Source organism: Puntigrus tetrazona, chromosome 12 (assembly GCF_018831695.1).
Source record: "Puntigrus tetrazona isolate hp1 chromosome 12, ASM1883169v1, whole genome shotgun sequence".
Taxonomy (NCBI): domain Eukaryota; kingdom Metazoa; phylum Chordata; class Actinopteri; order Cypriniformes; family Cyprinidae; genus Puntigrus; species Puntigrus tetrazona.
The window spans coordinates 15,992,278-16,014,938 of NC_056710.1; the positions used below are offsets into that span (position 1 = coordinate 15,992,278).

The 22,661-nt window shown below is 36.5% G+C and overlaps 2 protein-coding genes across 5 annotated transcripts in view; both read right to left on the minus strand.

Moving 5' to 3' along the window:
* Positions 1–123: 123 nt before the first annotated feature.
* Positions 124–19,987, minus strand: cep131 (centrosomal protein 131). 2 transcript variants are annotated; one of them, XM_043253465.1, is made up of 27 exons: positions 19,842–19,987; positions 18,779–18,973; positions 18,215–18,309; positions 16,038–16,149; positions 15,706–15,833; positions 15,076–15,180; positions 14,761–14,937; positions 14,500–14,617; positions 14,142–14,258; positions 12,886–13,039; positions 12,679–12,776; positions 12,420–12,599; positions 12,004–12,195; positions 11,780–11,917; positions 11,513–11,638; positions 10,229–10,345; positions 9,881–9,910; positions 7,983–8,085; positions 7,377–7,578; positions 5,927–6,034; positions 5,622–5,739; positions 4,910–4,984; positions 4,154–4,296; positions 3,470–3,647; positions 2,305–2,501; positions 2,101–2,161; positions 124–1,996 (listed from the first exon to the last, which is right to left on the minus strand). In XM_043253465.1, exons 1-27 carry the CDS (start codon positions 19,968–19,970, stop codon positions 1,925–1,927), a joined length of 3,468 nt encoding a protein of 1,155 aa, XP_043109400.1. In that variant the 5' UTR covers positions 19,971–19,987; the 3' UTR covers positions 124–1,924. The 2 variants fall into 2 exon arrangements, with proteins under 2 accessions (XP_043109400.1, XP_043109401.1); XM_043253466.1 differs by lacking the exon at positions 9,881–9,910.
* A 409-nt stretch (positions 19,988–20,396) lies between these two features.
* Positions 20,397–22,661, minus strand: part of rnf213b (ring finger protein 213b) — a 28,397-nt gene continuing 26,132 nt past the window's right edge. For all 3 annotated transcript variants that reach the window (XM_043253464.1, XM_043253462.1, XM_043253463.1), the window contains exons 61-63: positions 22,453–22,542; positions 21,680–21,855; positions 20,397–20,944 (exon numbers count right to left, since the gene is read on the minus strand). In XM_043253464.1, coding sequence (XP_043109399.1) covers positions 20,809–20,944; positions 21,680–21,855; positions 22,453–22,542 — 402 coding nt within the window. In that variant the 3' untranslated portion in view covers positions 20,397–20,808. The remainder of the gene's footprint in view (positions 20,945–21,679; positions 21,856–22,452; positions 22,543–22,661) is intronic.

The window sequence follows — 22,661 nt, forward strand, 5'->3', positions numbered from 1 at the left end:
TAACTGTAATATTATATATGTAAAATAAAATTTTACATTATATTTATTAATATGTATTTTTACCTGAATATTTAACTATTTTTATATATTTAGATTTTTTTACTTTTATTTCAGTGTAGTTTATTAATGCTTCAATGAATAATTATTTCATTTCTAATTCTGGTTTAGATTTTAAGATAATTTTAAGATAATTTAAGTTTTCTATTTAATATTTACATTTATTTTTTATTTCAATGAACAAAACTCATTTTAGTTAACACTGCTTGCAAGCAACTGTATTTTTGTCTAGCTTTACTTTTGTTCTTACAAAAATGTATATATTAACTGTTTTCCATTACTTTTCAGATTTTGTTCATTTCTGTGACTCGTCTAGGCCTGGAAAACACAATTTTAAAATCCCTGACACCTCATCCATGATTGTGGGAACTGCGTATGTTGATTCAGGAACATTCCTTTTGGTAGTCACTGTGAACCAGATCCTGCTTAACCCAGCTCTGCTTTTCCTAATTAAACACTGGCATCCTCTTAATTTTCTATCTATCTGACATTCATATCTACCCAACTTTCTAGATCCACCTAAACTTATCCTCAACCGGGCCTCTCACCTCAGCTGCACATCGTACCCCTGTGAGAGCTGCTCAATCTACTGTATCAATCTAAAGAGACACTCCATACTTATCTTTACCATCTACTGCTTTGCTGTCAACAGACCTTCTAAAATCTTTATCGTCTAGCTGTGCTGCCATCATTTCTCTGTTTAAACTAGAACTGGGCCTCACTGAGGGCTCTGTGTAAGCATGTTTAAGTGTCCTGGGGGATGTCCTGTAATTTAGAGATAGCCCAGAGGGGTATCGGGACAAAAGGCATCTGTATGCAACACACAAAAGGCAGGGGGAGCAGGGATGTTTGTGTCGGTGGGGGGTTAAACCTCTCCTCTTTAATGTAAAGGGTTAACTTCTCTGCACGATTTTATAGCCTTTGCCTCTTCCACGTCTCCTGCCCACTGTAATCTCCACCCATTTCCCTTATTCCAGTGCTGGAGAGAGAGACGGGAAGAGGGTATGCAGTTACAGAAACATCTGGAGCCGTTTACTGTGAATGCCTTTGTGCCCAGCAAAAAAGGGGCTTTCCACTTCTTTGGGTGAAGCATGCAGATTTTACCCCCAAATCAAAATACGTAATGTAAAAAATGCTAATGCGCATAAAGAAAATGAAGCTTATTTTAGGACCATTTTGCACGGTGCAAATTTCCACGACCATTTAGCACATTTTGCACACACTGCTGCAACTCCCATTAGTCTCAAGATGTGATGTGATTTCCATTTTTATATATATAAAAAAAAATAAACAAAAAAAAAAAAACCCCACTATAATACAAGCATAAATTAAAAGTTAAAAACATGTTGTATAAATACTTATAAAAACTTAAATAATATATATTATTTTGCAATACAGAAATTGCTTAATGAACTTGATTTCATTTTTTTAAGACATTTCTTACTTGTATATTTTGATTCTGGGGTGAAATAAGCACGAGTTTATGGGGCGAGATTTTATAAGATTCCACAAGATCTAAACTCTAAAGTTTTTTCTTTATATGCTTAAATTCATTTGGCCGTATGAAACCGGTGGCTGAAAGGAGTCTGTAATTTGGTCATATCCGTGAAAGAGAAACCCACAAAAGCCTCTCCAAGAATCTCGGAGATTAAATTCCTCTCTCATTTCTAGCCTTGTTCCCATGGGAATGCCAAAGGCCGCCTTTCTGGATGAGAAGCCTGGTGGAACCAAAACGTCCATCCAAACAACCAAAAGAAATAAAACTGAAACCTGACAAAAAAAAAAAAAGAAAACGCTTCTTTGTGCAGGAGGACGGTATGACAGAAGGCAAGGGGGTGTTGGGGATTTCAATGCCCTAACTTGTCAATCATTTCCCTAACAGCTGTTTTCTCTGCTGTTCCAACAAAGACTCGAGATGATCTGCTCTCTTCACTGCAGCCTGAAGGAAAGAAGAAAACAAATAAGTTAGTTTTAAACGTTTGCACAGCAAGCACTGATTTACAGCAACAAGCAAATACACCAAATGAGATTGTTACAACTTACCTCATGCTGCTTCCGCAGGTTATTAACAGTTTCTTCCTTTTTCAAAATAGCTGATTTCACTCTACAAAAAAAAAAAAAAAAGAGAGACCAGGAACTTACATTAAGCACATAGTAAACACCTCATCTGCAGCTTTAAACCAAAGCCAATTATTTAACCACTGTTCTAAGGAAATAAACGAAACGAAAATACTCTTTGATTCTGACCTTTGATGCACCTCCGCAAGCTCTTCTTCTTTCTCTCTTGTCACTCGCTCCACCTCTAAACGGAGTCGAGCCTTGGCCTCCGAGACCTCCATTTTCATCCTCCTGTTCTCTTCTTCCGTCTCTACAAGGCGTTCCGCAAACTCCTGTCTGATCACTTCCGCTAGACTGCGGCGCTCATCCGATAATTTGTCACGGGCCTACGATCCAAAGCATGAGGATAGAAGTTAATCTGCAGCTAATGGGTGCCGTCAAAATGAGAATACAAACAAATAATTAACACGTGACAATAATCTCCACCATTCCGGTATCAATTAATGTTGTGTTAAGTGAAAAGCTGTGTGTTTGCAAGAAAAAAAAACCTTAAATTCAAACTGACAAAATAAAAATTCATAATCAATAATAACCCTTCATCCAAGTAAAAAAAAAGTGTTCCCCTGTTGTCCATTGAAATCCATATATGTTTAGAGCCATTTTTGCTTATAAAATGCTGCTTGATGCCGATCTGATTCAGATGAGATTATTTTCCACTGAAGGAAGCGTTATTATCGATTATGGAATTAAATTATAGCTGGAAGCAACAGTTGAAAGTTAAAAACAACTTAATGATGAATATGATTATAACAAACAAACAGCTTTTAATTGACAGATTGGCGTTAAGCTGTGATGTTGTTATCAGCGGTTTAATTCTATTCTGATGGCACCCATTTAGCAACAGAGGATCCACTGGTAAAAAAAAAAAGTCATGTCAATTTCTCCAAATCTACTCGGATTAAAAAACAAACTAATCCTAACCTTAGACTTGAATTTTTGGTTAACTATTTCTTTAAAATAGTCTTCAATGATTCATGAAATTATAACTTTAGGATGAAATACAAATAAGATATTCAGCCCTGTAGCTAAGTCAGCAAGTCATCTAACCGCAATCAGTAATCCATTTTAAATCATTTTACACACGGTCATTTACACTCAGGTGTAACGTTAAACAGAAAGGGTCAAAAGTCATTTAGTTTATCACACAACAAGCTGCCTAGCTTTTACTCTTTAATCCAATTTTTACTTTAAAAACTAATCCTTCCGATACCCCTCTCTACCAAGGATTTATAAGTAACCTATATGTGTAAAAGAGCGTGGACAATCAAAACAGTGGGACCATGGCGATGGTTACCTGGGTAAGGTCGCTTATTTCCTGCTCTCGTTGTCGTAAAAGCGACTGCAGCCGGAGGAGCTCTGCTTCCATCTCGTTGTGTTTCTCTCTCATCTCCTGCTGTTTTTGCAATGCTGCCCGCTCTGAACGTTCCAGATCTCGGAGCTCGGCCTCATATTTCTCCCTCAAACGCTTTATCCTGCACACACATACACGTATCCCATTCAAATTTACATTCAATCCGGAAAAAAACCCCCAAAAATGGACATATGTTAAATGGACGGGTTTAAATGTAAATAGGAAGTAATTGTCTAGAAAGTTTTATTTAAAACTTACTGAGAGTATCGCTATATGATCATAATTTAAATAGGAGATATCAAACAGATAGAAAATTTAAATTTGAATAAAATGTAAGGCAATTCAAAGCACCAATGGTTAAAACAGGTTAATAAGGTGTGCCCTGCCTGATATTTTATTTTCAACATTCTGATTATTTATTTTTATTTTATTGAAAATAAATGCTTTTCTGAATTGGTGTGAAATTTGAAAAAAGCAGGGAAATGCGTTGCATATACTGCGTCTTACAACCTTTGCTAATAAAACACATTGAAATGTACTTCTGCTGCAATGTATGCGAGGAAAAACTGTAACATCCTATTCCTCTAGAGACATTTAAGGTCACACAAACAGGAAAGGGAAACACACCGGTTGTCAGACGCTCTCTCACACTCCTCTCTCGCCCCTCTGGTCTCCTCCTCTAACCTCTGAATGGCCAGCTCAATCTCTTTGTCTCTCCCTCGACGCACTTCCTCTTTAAGCTCCCTTTCTCTGCTCAGCAGCCATGCTTCCTGTGAGAGGAAACAAAGAGTTTTGAGATTACCACAGGGGCCTTTTTAACCTGCAGTTGTAAACCTTCTGTGACTTTGCTAATATAGAGATATTTGACAACAAATGTTTGACCCAGAGGCGCGTAAACATACTAAACCTGAGAAATGACACCAAGCAAGTTACTCTTTTACCATCTTTAACTCTTGCTGACATAATATTAGGAGTAAAACATGTAAAAACTGTAATATTGTGAAAAATTTTTACAATTTAAAATGTAAAAAAAGGCTGAAAACAACTGTAAAGCCTACTGTTTTTGTGGCAAAAGTGGTTGTTTTTGATGGATATAAAATTCAAAAGAAAATAATTTATGGAACATAAAAAAAAAACTTAGGCAACATAATAAATGTCTTTGTCACCTTTGATAGATTTCTTGCCTTCTCTCTAAATAAAAGTATTAATTTCTTAAAAACTATAAAGTGTATCTTGTTAAACACATCTTAAAAACAGTTAATGAAGTCACATTCACTTTCATATTAATATGTATTCTCTCACTGACCACATGCTAAATATGGGTAAGACAAGATAAAAATAAATTAACTTCTGCTAGACAAACTTGTAAAGACAAACACGTACCTCTTTTTTCATATAATTTTCTTCCCATGTCTGTTTCTCAATCTCAAGTCTTTCCTTCAGGGCCTTTATTTCAACCTAACGAGAAATACAGCCAAAAACAGTATTAAAAAGAACCAAAAGAATTAGATAAGATTATATATACCACAAAAAAAAAAAAAAAAAAAAAAAAAACTTTGCAAACATTGATTGCACCATCTAACACATGTACACATGTCTAAACAGACAGTTAATTTGAGTTCTGTGCCTGAAAGCCTCAGGCAAAAAAAAAGAAACTGTCTAGTATGGCAGTTATTGTTATCGCATTTCCTGAAATCTTTAAAACCGGTTGGTATCAGTAATACTGAAAGTTACAACACATTTACCTCTGGTTTCCTGTTTCTTGGTGATAGTTTGTTTATTAAGATCGACTGCATCATATTTGAATGCATATATGTGGTTGTTTGGCCACAAAATAGAAGTTCTGTCATTAATTATTACCTCGTGTCTTGCCAAATACGTATGACTTCCAAAAAAAAAAACTAAAAACTAAAATCCAAGCTGCTTTTTTTCCATAAAAATGACCGCGCATGCCCACTTTTGCTGCATGGCCAAAAACTGAACGCACAGTATGCTACACATCTCTTTATGTTTTACGTCAGTAAAATGATGACAGTGTGCTTTAATACGTATTTGATTGCATGTACCAATACGGCTAGATGAGCAAGTGTTTTACCTGATGTCGTCTCTCCTGCTCTTCTCTGCTCTTCTCCAGCTCTTCTCTCAGGGCTCTTGCTGCTAAAGAGCTGTTCTCTTCCAACTGCTTCCTTAAGTCCTCCAGCTCAGCATGCTGCCTATTTAACGCACAAACACATTTCAGTTTACTTATAACTTAACTTTCATCTAGTCCCTCACTTGCAATTCTCACAACATGAAAACACGTGGACGTTTCTTTACTTATTTTAGAAATTATTTGCTAAGACTATTCCTGGCTAGAAATATAGCTCAGTAATTTGACCTTAAATAACCTTTGAACCTGACCTGGCTGCCAGCTGTGTGATTCGCTCTTTCTCCTCTGACACTTCTTTGTACAGACGTCTCCTCTGTTGCTGCAGCGAGTTCTCTTCTTCCTGCAGCTGTTTCTCAAACCTGAGATACAAACAGTTATTTTCTCAGACTTTCAATAAAAGTGTGTGCTAAAATGCATGGGACTTTATTCTAATTTAGATGTGCAAAAACCCTTACCCACATATGCCCCACTAGAGGCGTTTGTGTATATTATGTTACAGATCTTGGCAACAGATTTGGGGATTTAATCATTTTTTTTTAACCATATGATCTTTCAGCCATTACTATGAATAGGACACAACTGTTACATAAAAACATGTAAGTAGCACAAAATTTTGGAATGTGAATGATGAAAAATACGCTGCCTCAATAAAGCCATTTAGGCTTACTTTTACATTTAAGGTTTTATACAAACCACACAAACTTTACCAAATTAATACTTTAAAGGGCCATTATTTAGTGCCTCTCATGCTGTTTTAAATACTTTGCTGCTATTTTTTAGTGGAAAATAATCAAAGCTAGTGTGTATTCACATCCAGATGATGCCAATTTTGAAATCTTGACCATACGGAAAGGAAAATTCTCAGTAAATAACTACATAATCTACCGTTCAAAGACTGGGGGTCAAAAAACTGTATTTATTTTTTTGAAAGAAATGGATTTTCAAAAGAAAATAACTATTATTCAGGAAGGATGCGATAAAGTGAACAAAAGTGTCAGTCTAGACATTTATGTAATGAAAGATTGCCATTTCGAATAAATGCTGTTCTTTCATAACATCTTTTCTTCAAAGATTTATTTCTGAAAGATCATGTGACACTGGAGTAATGGCTCCTCAAGATAAGATGCATTTCAAAGATGCTTTTTTAATCAAATAAATGCATCCGTGTTAATCGTAAGGAAGTTCTTTACAAAACTGTTGAACCCTTGAACGGTAGTGTAAATTTAATTCTGGTCTTCATACAAAGCAATCATAGGGTTTTGGAGTCATATAGACCATGGTTTCATGTTTGCTTTTTTTTATATTGACTTTTTCATTCTGTTCTTGTCAGGAAGTAGCTGCATGAAATCAAGCTGACAGATCTTTAAAAATAAACACCAACAGAAAGTTCACAGTACAGCAGGGTAAGACCAAAAAGATCTTAGTCCTCATTGTGGACTAAATGTGTTTTTGCATGCGTTTTCACAAGCAGTATTTAGCTTTGAGATCATGTCTAGTCAGTTACCTCTGTCACTATTTCTCAGTCTCTCTTTCTTTTTTTCAGAGTTTAAATGTGTTTATGTTTTCTAACATCTGTGGACACAAGGTCTTGGCTGGCCGACTCTGTAACTGGTTTGATCTCTGATGAACAGATGTGCATTCTGTGAGCAGATGATTCTGTGCACCGGACGCATGTGAGCGAGTATGTAAGGGCGTGTGTACCTCTGCTTGGCCAGCTCTCTCTCTCTCTGGCACTGTTCATCTCTTTCTCTCTCCAACTGCTGTCGTAATTCCTCGGTTTGCCTGACGTAACGTTGGGCGGCCCTCTCGTCTGCCTGAAGCAGCTCTGCCTCATGAAGAACTCTGAGTTTCTTCAGCTCCTGCTTGTGTTTGGAGATGAGCTTCTGAATCTCTGGCTCCAGACCTGAGAGAAAACAGGAGGCGACAGTTAAGCAAACATTAAATCAAATAAATGTTTGCGAATAAATTGTAATGGACTGCTGTTGACACTATTCACTATATATATAGCATTATGTTCAAAATTAAACATGTAATGCAAGTGATATGCCGTTTAACCAGCTTTTTCAGTAGGCTACCACAAACCAGTTACTCAATATAACAAGGAACTTGTTGAACGTTATGACATTTCATACTTTTCTTAACGCCACAGATATACATTATACATGTATGACACATTTTGGCAGCTGGGCTTAGACAAACAGGCAGGCTGGGCTGTAACTGATACTGTTGAAGGGTGCAGTGATCTGATTCCAATCAGAGAGATGTGGCACTGGCGTGAAAAGACACTCGTTGTTGGACTCTGCTGACCTTTTACAGTGATCTCTTTGATCTTTTTGGTCTTCTCATCAATCCATTTCTCTCTGCGGATTTTTTCCGTGGCGCTCATTAACTCTTTCAACTTCTTAATCTCCTATGTAGAGAAAGACACAGACGGAAGGAGGGTTAAACAAAATGACAAAGCTTCAGCCATGACAGGATACTATGTCTAATGAGGTAAGAAATACGGGTCCCACTTTATATAAGGTAGCCTTAACTACTATGTACTTACATTTAAATGCAATGGACTTAATGTGCACATAAAATGTTTTTACATTGTACTTACGTATTTTTAAAATAACTGAATGTAATTACATTTATAATTACACCCTAGCGCACACTTACACACCTACCCATACCACCAAACCTGTCCTTCTCCTTAACCGTATCTCAATAGCAGCAGAAGTGTTTTGCAATACAATAGGACCACAATAAGTACATTGTACTTAGTTTTGGATGCAAGTACATAATAGTTTGGATAGTCGCTTTGGATAAAGGCGTCTGCTAAATGACTAAATGTAAATGTAAATGTAGTTAAGGCCACCTAATATAAAGTGTGACCGAAATATGTCACGTAAAATAGAAATTCTGTTGTCATTTCTTCAAAATCCTCTGATTCCAAACTTTGAATTTGTGTTTCACTGGAACACAGAAGAAAATGTGTAGAATGTTCTAGTTACAGTAAATCGGGTCTTATGTTTTCTAGTGTTAAAAAGATGCAAAAACTCATACTCAAAAAAACCTCAAAAGTCATAGGATATCTTTTGATGCTTACTGAGAAAAGCAGCAACGTCTGATTTGTTAGTAAATCGTTCGAATGTGCTTTGAAAAAAAAAAAAAGCTTTGTAAGCTGAACCAATCAATGAAGAATAATTCACCCATAAGTAACAAATGAATAATTCTCTCATGCATGTGCCAAGGTGACCCTAGCCAGTATATTTCCAAAGTTCCAAAGCTATCTACGGTCGTGCTCAATCCGGTTTCAAATCTGCCTTTTGGCAAAATATTTTTTCCTCTTTTCAAATCACACCAGAAAAATATCGTGCAGGGTTAGGGTAGGTGTAGGAAGGGCTTTTGTTCCAATAAGGTGGCATCCATTTAATAATTTTAATTAAAATTAAAATTTATACTCAATAAGTTATTAATAATAAGCCTCTAGCGCTATTTACACTATCTCTGTTTGCAAATAGCCACTACCTTATTTTAATGTCCAACTCTTGCTATTAACAAACCATCAACTATGACGTTTGCCACAGTAGACTCTTAATTTGTTGAATATTAATTGTTAGTAAGGTAGTTGTTAAGTTTAGGGTAGGATTAGGGATGTAGGATGGTCATTCAGAATGTGCTTTATAGGTATTAATAAACATCCAATATACATGTTAATACGCAAGCAGGTAATGGTGAGAATTTGTCCTTATTGAAAAGTATAAGGATTTATGAAATATAAGAAAGTACGAAAACTAAATAAGAGACAAAAGTGTTAAACTTTAATAATTAATGCAGAGCTGTTTTAAACTTTAGGCAATACATAAAAGTGATTTATTTAATTTTTTCCATTTATGTATTTTGTTTCAATCTTAAATGTGTGACAAATGCAACATGCAAATAACTTATCACACATCATTTGCACAAACAATCGCTGTGAAATGCAGAAAATAAAAACAAGGCCTCAAAAGCAGTAGTTTGACTAAATTGTAAATACTCTTGTCAGTACAGTAAATCATTAAAAGCCAACTGCCTTTTTCCTTCAGGCTAAAAAAAAAGGCATGCAAGGTCAATGTCGCCAAACAAAATGGAAAGTCTGTGTTAGATAAGAAAAGAATAAAAGAATGGAAATGACAGAACATGGGAGTGATGAAGGATCAGATAGAAAAAACAAGAGTTACCTCACACATGGGACCCAGAATCTGCCACACCTACAGGCAGACGGAGGGAAAGACAAAGAGAGAAACGCACAAACAAAGGCAGAAAGAGAGAAACAGTTAGCAGAGCCAAAGCAGCACGGCACACAAACATGCACTTGAAGTTAATACGCACATCCTCAAGATTATGTGCAAAGATACAGTTAATGGCAGCAGCGGAGAGAACCACAAAGCAGTGGAAACAATAGCTGTAGAAACACACTATTGCTACATTCACTTGAGTAGGCGTTTAAAGCTTGATTTCCCCCTTGTGGCCGAAGTTGATGCAAAAACTGCTCAACCCAAACTTAACCCACCCTAAACTGAACTCACCATGTCGTGCTGCTCTTGCATCTGAGCGATCTTCTTAGTGTATTTCTGATCCACCTGCTTGAGTTCTCCCACTACTTCCTCACAGCGCTCGTTCAGGGCCTTTTTATCATCAATCAGCTGAGAGAAAAAGACGGACGTTACTACATGCACAAACTCATCCACAAACTCATACACTGCCATTCAAAAGTTTGGGCTAAGTAGGATTTTTTATGTTTTTAAAGACGTTTCATATGCTTACCAAAGCAGCATTTATTTGATCAAAAATACAGAAAAACAATAATATTGTGAAAAAATATTGCAATTTAAAATAATGCTTTTCTGTTTTAATAGGGTGACCATACATGCCATTTTACCAGGATTTCTTTATTGCTTTGATAATCGAGAGTGTTTAAAAACATAAAGGAACCAAAGTCATTCACAGTTTAGTCTTTTTTTTTTATTCTACAGTAGTGATGTCAAAAATATCAATAACACTTGTCATATTTATCTTTAAATAAATAAATAAATAACCTTAATATTGTGGCAGTCTGTGGTATCAAAAATGGCATCAAATAATGTTTTTTTGTTTTTATATTGTATCGAAGTTAGAAATTCCAGTATCGTGACAACACCATTTTACAGTCTATGGTGCAGACTGAACAGTGTATCGGTTCCTTATGCTTTCAAAGTGCTGCTTTACAAAAATGTATTTCTGTGACGCAAATGGGATTTTTAGCCATCACTAAAGCCAACTCTCTATTCTTCAGTGTCACATGACTCTTTAGAAATAACTCATATTAGAATGATTATGAAGGTAAAAAACAGTTAATTAAAACAGCTGCTTTATTTTTGTGCGATACTTCTCAGAATTATTTGAGGAATGAAAAGTCTTTACTATCACTTCCTTTTTTCAGTGTATGAATTTCCTTCCCTTGCTAAATATAAGTATTAATTAAAAATTGAGGGTTTTTTTGAATGTACAGTTACAAAGGATTTTTAAATAAAGGAATAAATTACAGTGATTTCTGAAGGATCACACATCACTAAAGACAAAACGGTTGATGAAAATTCAGCTTTGTATCACAGGAATACATTAAAATTGCAATATTATTTCACAATATTATTAGTTATTACAATATTACTACTACAAGTTTTGAGCTAATAAGTGCAGCCTTGATGAATATCTTGATGAATACACAATATGAATGTAATTTATAAACCACATAAACTAGGACAGATTTTAAAGAAAAACATGAAAGACACGCTATATAGGTTGTCTCTATGCAAGTGTGGTGAGATTCATACCTGGTCTATAAACGTTAAGTGTCTCTGTATTGTAGCTTCGTACTGCTGTTTCTGTAACTGGAACGTATGATTGAGCTCTTTCTCCGTCTCCTTCACATGCCGGATCGTCAGCTCCCTCTGCTGGGTCTACAGACACACATTCACCTTTATATCAGTGTCAGCACTATTCATGTATCGCCTGTTGCATATTGCCTACAAATGCATTTACATTATTGGAGGTTTAACGTGAAAAGCGTATTTTGACGATATTCAAACGTTTTGTTTTACCAGTGCTGTCTGTAGCATATTGACTGTGCGTTTTTTCTCATCTAGCTCCAGTTTCAGTCTCATCATAGAGCCGGTGACCTCGGCAGCTGTAGCTGAGGCTTGGTCCACAACCGCTAGATCTTCCTCTGACAACACCACCTACATTCACATACACGTGAATATAACTTTTTTTGCCGATAGTGCATAAAAGCTTAGCTTTACATGCTCAGTTCAGACGCGCTTACCTCTCTATGTGATCCAGAAGTGACCGAGCGTGGTCTCTCCTGCTCGGACTTCTCCATCTCATCCAGGAAGCTCATAATGCTCTGTAGTTTGGCTTCTGAAAGCAGAGCACCCCCATCTGGTAAAGCTGGAGTCTGACTTAGCTGCCTGTGCCGTTCCACATTATCCGTCGTCAGGGAGTTGGAGTCTCCATCCTGAAAAAGAAAATGGGACCATAAAAAAGTTGGGGTCGAAAGAAATTAATAGTTTAATTAAGCTAGGATACATTCATTTATCTTAATAGAAAATGTATCACGGTTTCTACAAAAATATGAAGCAACTTTAACTTCCAAAATAAGAATTATTTTACTTTGTATTAAATCAGCATGTTAAAATGATTTCTGAAAGATCATGTGACACTGATGACTGATCAGCTCACCTCATCGATCCACGAATACTTGTCCTTCCTGTAGCTCTTGGGCTCTGACAGTCTCTCTGGTTCTTCTTCTAAGAGCTTTAGCGTGTCTAATAAGTCATTGAGAGTGGTTTTTGACTGTGTCCTGCTCGATGATGCCCCCTGCCGCTGATCCTCCATGCTCACAGACCTCTGGAGGATCTCCTGAGGGAATGAAGTGATATAATAAGCAAAAGTGTTTATTTTTCTTCATGGTTAGTTAAAGCAGGACCAGAATTTCTACCTGGGAACATTGAGATCCTCTGCATACAGAACCCACAGGCGACGCAGCCCTTAGATTCGGCACATCGTCCAGATCAGCCACCACGTTCACATTAGAATCTGAAGAACAAATGGCAAACATTTCAACGAATTAAAATATTCTATGACTTAAGGGGTGAAAGGTGACTATGTTTTCCGAGTGTGATCAGTGAGCCAGGGAAGTGCGTACCTGTGTTCTTAGCCTTGACGTCAGTGGGAGAAGTGGGTGAACTTTTGGTGAGCTTTTTACGTCCCGCTTTCCCACCATTTCTCAGGGCCTCTATCTCCTCCTCTGCAATCTGCTGTACCTCTGCAGCACGTTGGGCTCTTTTCTGCTGAAGCTCCTGTTTTGAAGGCATAGCAATGCACCAGTAAGTCAAAAAACGATGTGTTAACTGATACAAACTACAACAGCAGTGCAAACTACACTACTGTTCAAATGTTCAGGGTTAGAAAGAGTTTTTCAATTCTTTTAAAAGAATCTCTTGCGTTCATTGAATTTATTTGATAAAAAAAATTAAACAAAACAAAACATTAATAACTTGAAATATTACTACAATTCAAAATTAAATTTCTAGATTAATATTTTCTAAAAAGTAATAAAATAAAATAAAATAAAATATTTTAATTTGGTTTTTGCAACAGTATTATAAATTTTGAAAACAGTTGTGCTGCTTAATTTTTTTTATATTTGAGAAATAAAAACATTTTTGTATTATGTAGGTGCCTTTGATATTATTTTCCTTTGAACCACTAGATCGCACAAAAATGTGGCATGGAACTTTTCAAAACATGCATGTGTATATTTTTCTGATCCTTGATGCAACTGTGCACAGCAGTGCAGATTTGATTCCAAGCTTACTTGATCTAATATTTTATGGTTCTTAAAATCTTGTAGATTTAAATAGCAAATGAGAAATTAATGCATATATTTTGAGACAAAGGTCTTAACGAGTTTTTAAATAATGAAAGAATATGTAAAAAATAGAATGTTTAGAATGAAACTATCATATTTAAAAAATATGATATTAACCATATCGTAATAAAATATAATTTATTGTTACTACTGTAAATCTATATTCATATAGTATGGAATCTCCTTTTAGACTTTTAAAAATAATGATACTGTATTTTAAAATATTTGTTATATTGACATTTAATGACAAAAAAATTCATTAAACAATGAAAACAGTAAAAAGAAATGTCTAAAGTGCTTGTTTTTAACAAGTATTAACATTTTTAAACAAAACATTATTTTAGATAAAATATTTTTATCAATACTGTTTGCCTTTCACCCCATGCTGGTGACAAACATTTTTTTTTTAATATATTTTTTCTGCAAATCTACATTTTCGTCACAATGAACAGCACATTTTCACTTAAAGTGTGCCTTTAGCCCTGTTTTGCCCTATTAGTTCTGTATACAAGTTCTGAACCCTACTATACCTGTATGGCAGTAAGTCGAGCCAGACGAGCTTTCTCTTCCCTGATTCGCTTTCGATCATCTTCTTTCTTCTTCAGTGATTCAGCGGTTTTCTCCTCCTCTGCTCTCTGCTCCCTCTCCTAAAAGAGAGCAATACCTCTCAACAGACAATAACAATGCAGGACTGTAGCCTATGCTGGTAGATACTGTAACTACATCTGAAAGCAAAAATTATCCTTCTACGTTTGAAGGGCATTCAAAAATGGTCACACAACCGAAATAAATACGTTTTTTAATATTTAAATATTAATGTTATATTTTCAGAGAATATTTTTTTACATTTCTTTCTAAGAAGTCAGTTTTTTTGGTGAAATACGTTACCTTCTTTTTTGATGCGAGGAGGTGTTTGATTGTATTCTCATTGGCTCTCTTTCTGTTGGCTTGGCGGCGATACCAACGCTGAATGGTAATAGCAGCATGGTTCACCTGCTGAATATACCTGTAAAAAGTTTTGTAAATGTTTAACCATATAAAAAGACCATTAAGAAACCGTTTGAAATGTCTCAAAGGTCAATCAAACATTTGCACAGTGACGATCACAACTGGGGTGAAAACAACTTAGGGCTTGAAAACACTGCTGACCTTTCAGCCTCCTCTTCAGTCACCTCTCGTCTGCGTGGCTGACCTGGGCTTCGGGGGCTACGGGGGGCATTGTTGTTGGAGCTTGATGAGGCAGAGGAGAAGTTCTTCTGAGACTTAGTAAGAGAACAGCTCACATCCAAAGTCACATCATCGTTTACGGTGGCTTTGATTATGTTACTGTTAAAACAGAGAGAGAGTGAATAATGTAAATATAGGCCTGGAAAAAGCACACTCAAGCAAAACAGATACTTATTTAGAGGACTTATGTCTAAGATTAGTTCATACAGCTATCATTCAACATTATAATGAACCTACTTGAAGGAAGGTTTCTGATTGGAGCTCTTGGGAGTGAGGGGTTTCTCTGAGTGGTTATTATGGAGGATGGTGGTCACAGAGTTTCCCACAGCAGCTTTATTGCTCCTAAAAGTCAATGCAAAGATATTTAAATACATAAAATAATAATATTAATAATTATATATAATTTGTTTGTTTTAAATATATATATAAAAATATTTATGTATATATATATATATATATATATATATATATATATATATATATATATATATATATATATATATATATATATATATATATATATATTGAATTTGTAACATTATATTTGTCTTTTACTGCTACTTTTGATCAATTTAATGTATTATCAGTTTAATGTATGATCTTACTGACCACAAACTTCTACAAACTTCTAAACAATTTCAAGAATTCAAACATGAACTTATATAAAGTTTAAAAAGATCTTTAAAATTATGAATCACAAACGTAAATCTCTAAAGGTTTGACTGGTGTTGTGTATTTTAAAGCCAAAAAACTGAAAGGAATGTAGTGCTCTTCTCCCTAATGCTTTAACTGAGGCAAAAACAGAGATTGAAAGCTACCCATTAAGACACAGTAGTGCCGAAGCTGTAGGAGAAAATGGCTTCCCACCTGTTGTTGGCAGTGAAGTTGGCAGCCAGAGAGATGCCGGCTTCTCTCTTCTTCAGGCCTGTAGGAGAATCCATGCTGCAGGTACTATGAGAACTGCTGGGCACAGGAAATGCTCTTGGCTGGTCATCCTGAAACAAGACATTAGTTTAAACCAATTCTACAGCAAGAGCGAGCAAAATATCTCACCGCTGTTTAGCTCACAAGTTTGAGTTATTTGTCATAGCATAACAATCAAATGGGTAAAGCAACCTTACAAAGGTTATCATGGAGTCTTACATATTATATAATACATATAAAAGTGCAATAAGATCTGACAAGGAGTTTGACATTACCAGGATGTTCCAGGTAGTACGGTCTTTGGAGGTCTTGGAGAGGCTGGCCAGTTTTCTACGTCCATCAGAGGTACTGTTAAACAGAGCCAGGAAGTCTTCTGTGTGGCCTTCACTGTAATCAGACGCAGAGAGAGAAAGACAGGAAGGAAGGAAAGATAGAAAGGTCAGAGAATTACACGCAAAACACACAAGCAACATATAAACAACACTAGACCAATAATACCTAAGATACCATTCAAAAGCTTGGGGCCTGAAAGATTTTAAAGAAGTCGCTTATGCTTGTCAAGGCTGTGCTTATTTTAACAAAAATATAGTAAACACAGTAATATTGTGGAACATTATTATTATGCAATATCTGCTGTCTGTTAAAACATAATTCATCGTTAATCCTGTTAACAATCCAATCCAAAGCTAAATGTTCAGCATCATTACTCCAGTCTTCAGGGTGACACAATCCCACAAAAATCATGCCAACATGCAAGTTTGGTCTAAAAGTAACATTGCTTATTATCATCAATTTTGCATTTTTTGTATCGTTTTAAAATGTTTCCTGTCTCCTTTGGTCAATATGATGCAGTCTTGGTGAATAAAAGTGTAATTAAAAATAAACACTCCCCCCAAACTTTTGAACGGTAGTTAGCCCAGCATAAATAAATAAGTAAATGTGTGTGTGTGTGTGTGTGGGATGTTTGTTCAACTGCATTTTAGAAATATTACGAAAATCCAGTCTGTTTTGCCCTTCTTTAAAACAGAAATAGAGGCAAATCTACCTCCAGTAAAAACAACCAGACTATTTAGGCTAAACGTATCAGATGAGCGTATCAAAAAATGTTTCCTTTTTGGAGGTGACAACAGCTGCCCCGGGGCTCACAGCAGAGGAATGCTTCAGCGGAGGCTGATTTTAAAGGGGCAGATGTCCACAGGCATATGGCAATCGCATCCCTCCGCATTTAAATTACATAAAATGTTCAACGTGATGTCTGACCCACTGGCATCTGTGCCAGCAACTTCAGTGTGTATATGTAAGTGTTTGGGGGGTGTACATGGCGCCTAGCGTCAGCTGGCCCAATGAAAAGCAATTCAAGGAACTACATTCCTCCACGTTTCCTCTTTTTAAGCAATTCAGAAGGGAAGAGAGGTCACGGAATGACAGTTATTAAGCACCAGAGGGAAGGGGGATGGGTATTAGGTAGTTTCTTCATTTAAACCCCCTTGTGGCATCCCAGGATGCAGTGGGATGGGAGGGCAGAACTGGCAGCTGCCGGACAAAAGAATTTCAGCGTGCACACTTCTCCTTTCACCGAGTCCTCATTCAAGTGAAACCGGAGACCCCGGCTCCCCTCTTGACAAAGCTGAACCCAGCCCCCTCTTGCTCGGCTTGTGCTGCAGCCGCCAGGCTACAATAGCTATTGTCTGGGGAAACCCAAAATCACTCAACCCCCAGCTGTTGCTGCTTTAAGGGTACAAACCCCCAACCTCTACGTTTAGGAGGTGATCAACCAGACATACCACAGTTTGGGTGAAGTGAGTGCATGCAGGTATCTGCACTAGACATGTGCATGCACAAACATGCCATCTTTCACAAAAAAAAAAAAAAAAAAATCATATGTCGAATAAGTTGTCAGCTAACCTCTCACACACATCCCTTGGGGACAGTCCATTCTCAAAGTCTGAATAGGACAGCTGGCACATGTTAATGGGTGAATCTCACGAAAACATTTTTTTTTCTTACAAAATCAAAAGTAAGATATTAGAATGTATATAGTACATAGAAAACAATTTAGGACCAAGATGTGCATAGATTTGAATAGTGTAACAGTATTTTCATTATAATTAAACAGATTTTGATCTCAAGTTCTCATTACTGTATAGAAAAAAAATGTTTAAAATGCATTTTCAAATGTAATCAGCATAAACTACAGAAAGTACACCATACAATTTAATATATACTAGTAATTAAATATTATTATATAAACATTAAATGGTATATAGACATAGTATACATTTACGGTAATGAGAATTGAGAAGAAAATATATTTAATTCCCGGATTAACTTTATCAAACAAACTATATCACCTGCATGTGTTCGTTATATGTTTTGTACGATTCACCAGCCTCAACACCAAAAAGACAAACTTTCAAAATGGCATGCAAAGGAATGACAGATGGCTCCGTACCTGGGGCCTGTGTTGGCCTGCTGGTTCACCTGTGTAGTGCTGTTGGACCGACGCAGATTTTTAATTGCTCGTGAGCTTCCCAATCCAGCATCGGTCTGCCAACAACAGAGAGTGTAAAGTAGTTACAATACTAGGCTTGCTGAAGACAAAAACAGATTTGAAATGGAGCAATTCTCATATAAAAGTGCAGCTATGACATTAGGTTATGAGATAGGAAACTGGAACAATAAATGGCATATTGTATTAATTTCTGTCTGTAAAAAATGCCAGAATGTAATACTTTAAACAAAGAAAGTTAGTATAATGAAAGACTGAGACTTGAGATGTGACATATTCTGTTTTGCATGTCCAAATCTTAATATGACTCCCAAAAAGTGAAATCAAAAAGGTTGCCTTTATGACAAGTCTCCAAGTGACGGTGGTGGTATATATATAGTATAATTTTATGCTTTATTTAAATGGTTATGTCATTAATAAAGTATAACCTGCTTGTAGAATCATTACTCAATGACCTTATACAAAAGACATTTTTTGATCGTTACACAATCTTCTAGCCAGACTCACCAAAGTGTTTCTCTTCCCCCGGCCGTCACTGGTCACAGACACAGATATGGATCTAGAGAAGTGTTTTCCAGGTGAAGCGCTGCTGGGTCTGCGACCCATCATGAGCTGAGAGCCGGTCAGGCTGAGGTCCAGAACATCTCCAGCTGCCCCTGTCTGGACGGACGCTGTTGGACTGCGAGTTGTATGCATCTTCAACTGATTGAAATAGATAGTGATTCGGTCATAAAAACGGACAAAAAAATGCGATACAACATCAAGTGATGCTGGATATTGTCAGGATTCCCAAAACTTTGTGACCAAATGAATTTCCATGATTTTTCCAATTTCTAGAAATGACCAAAAAAGTATTTAAAGTATTTTTAAAATCTATGCACGCTATACCTATGCACGCTATACCATCTGAGCATAACTAGACACACACACACACACACACACACACACACTTCCATCACAGCTTTCACAGCCCAGTGTTCCATTAGCATTTCCATCATATTTGCAGGTTTTCCATGACCGCCTGATCAGAAACAGGGGGAACACATTAAATAATAGCAGGTCAGTATTTTAGATCAACAAAAATACTGTAAAAGATGCTTTCGGACGCCACAAGTAAAGTCATCCACAGGTGTGTTTCTATGGTAACAAATTCAAAGCATCTACACTTTCCATCATATATCAAGTTTGCAAACACTTTCTGGGTTACCTAAATAGTTTACCATGTTCTTTATGCATACTAAAAATAATATACGTTTAAATGAATGCATGTCTAGGTCTTTCTATCATGATAATCTGCGGATCAAACATACAAAAACAAGACATTTAACACCAAAGGCCTCCTCCGGCAACAGAGCATAACTGATGAAGGTCAGTGCACGATCGCTGCCTTTGAGAAGCATGCAAAAATATAAACAAAGATGTTTAAATGAATAGTTACTGTAAGATACCACAGTATTGCATTACATTGGTTCAGCTATGGCGAAACTGTCTTTCTTGCACCAGTTCTTGCTGGCTTCACTTGACAAACACGATGAATACAGCAGGATTAAACTGTCGATTTCTTGCTCACCTTCTCTAAATTGTCCACATCAGATGAAGAAACTGTATTTATCCAAATAAGAGCGTCGTTATTCCCGTTCGGAGCGTCTGACAGTGATTTCTCATCTGTCTCCAACTCCACAGCGCAACATCTTCTCATTGGCAACCAGAAAACATACAAGAACTCCGCCCATAGAGAGTCGTGATTGGTGGAGGAGGGAGCGTCCTAGCGAACTGATTGGTTGCTTGGGTGTGTCTTTTAGACTGATTGCTAAAAGAGGCGTGACAAAAAGGCAAGGTTGGTAGGCGTGCTGCATCGGCGGCAGATGTGGCGTAAATTTGAGCTACTGTGATAAATAATGTAAAACTTCTTGTGTAAGAAAGTTTTAAAGGTGACATGCTAATTAAACAAATAATTGGTATTCATGGCAAAATTAATGTGCTTACTAAGTGCTGTATTTTATGGAGTAATTGTAATTTAATTATGCAAAAATACTATTAACTGTTTCTGGCACGGTTTTACTTAATAATTTGAAAATAACTTTTGATATATTTTGTATAAAAAAAAGTCACAATGTAAGCACACTGTTGATCAATAAAACAACTTTATTTGGCTCTGATTAATTGCGTGAAGAGTACAGTGTCACAGCAAAACAGTGTTCAATTAATTCTTATTCCTTATATTTATACATTATTTATCAAATATTTATACTAATCTCTATACAATAAATTGTTCAACAATACGAAGACATAAAGAGTAAACATAGATTTTAAAGAGTAAACATGGATTCTAAAGAGTAAACATGGATTATTTTTAATCAACTGGTTTAACAATATAAAAACAAGAGAGATTTAAAGTGTTGGAATGAGTCATCCATCTGTCCTATACAACAGACATGACAAGGGCAGCAACATCTGACAAAAAAAAAAAAACAAAGCAGAGCAGATCATTTCACTTTGTATTATTCATTTTGGTTTGGTTCATTCAGAAGATCTTTTCAGTGTTTGAAGTCCACTGCGAGCCTCCAGATTTCTGCTGCTTTAGCCAAAGTGATTTCCTCTGGAAGGTTATCTAAACCAGGAAAAGAGGTGATGTTCTTCTCCTCCAAATGGGATTCCATGGTGGACCTGATGCTATGTTGTGAATCACAGAAAGAGAAAGGAGGAAGGGTGTTCAGCGGTGTGGTTTGGGATCAACAGTTAGCACTGGATTCTATTGTTCTCAGCACATGCATTCCTTTTCATTCCGACCAGCTGCCTGCTCAGTAGGTGACTAGAGCAGGGCACACTGACAGATGGGAGCCTGGAGGGGTCAAAGTGTGCCTCTCTTGGGCCTAAAAGCCCACAGGTCTCCAGGGAATGGCTAGGTTTGGGAGGTCTACATTGTTGTGATTTGAAGTGGCTGTTCTGAGGAGAAACTTAAAAGGCCCTTATGTCTCTTTGTGTTTTAGCACTTTGTACTAGGATCTTTTTAAATGCATTTGTTGTGGATGCCAGAACATTTCCTTGACTTTTTATTGAACGATGACATTTAAGTGTACGACACTGGATTGGTTATATGTTAAAACGAAGTACTTTAAAATACCTGACTGTAATTTTGGAGTACATTTTTGTATAATGTTTCGTATAAAAAATTAAATCAGTATTTCATATTCATTCATTTATTTATTTGTTTGGTAATTCGGGGTATTTTGTAGTAATGACTATCACATTATTCAATCTTTATTTAAAATGTCTGACATCTGTGAAAAATGGTCAGACTCACTTTGCCTTTTGTGGCCAGTATGCCTCACAAATGGTGAGTCTAGACGGCTGGAATGCTGGGTAAATACTATAAAAATAAAAAAAAAAAATAAGATGAATTCTTACTCCCAGTGTGGCGCGAAGCCTTCTTCAACAGTGCTGTTGGTCTTGAGCTGAAGGATCTCGTGTAGCTCCATAGAGAAAACGTCAGTATCTGTGAGCCCAAGGAAAACCTTCATCTGCTTGCTTTCCTCTGAAGTCAGTTTATCTCTGAAGTCTTTGGACAGTCGCTGGAATGGATCCTGCAAAATCGTGCATTGACGGATTTAAAGTAAATGACAGAAATCATAATATACTGATAATTGGATTCAAACATCATGAATATGTTCCAGAATGTAGCTTAAATCTCAATGTATTGTTTAACTGCACAATATTGTCCGGCTATTCACAAAAGCCTGGGTTAAAAGCCTTTGAACTGACGATGGCACACGCTCTCTTGTTAAAACTTGGCACACTCTGACTAACACTTTCCCTTGGATTTACAACCCTGGTATGTCCACTCTTTCTATTGTTTAGGGTCAATCAGAGGAGGTCAGTGGAGGTTAGCAGTAATGGGGTCAGTTTAGTGACAGGCTAAATAGCTGAACAGAAGGAGGGAATTAGAAATTAGCTGCCTGTACAATGAATGCACTGTCAAGTTATTCATGCATACACTACCATCCAAAAGTCTAGGGTGTTTATTTATTTATTCAGAAAGTTCAAATGGTAAGTATTTATTTTTAAAAATAGAAAACAGAAACTGATATGCAATTACTTTATAGCTCGGATGTAAAAATCCTATGTTATTGGTATCAATGGCATATAGAACTTGGTGTCACAAAAGATGAATGTCAAATTACCTGTCCTTTCTTTATCATCTGTTCACTCTTCCAGCAGGTAAGGAGCTGCCAAGTGGCAGTGCACTGACTAAGCCGGTTCTCTTTTAAAGCCTGAAACCAAGATGCAAGGAATCAAATTACAGAAGCAGATAGATTATACACGCTGATAGCAGCGGCAAAATACCCGCTTGGTTAAATTTCCTTTTAGTTACTACTTTAAACGCATGCCT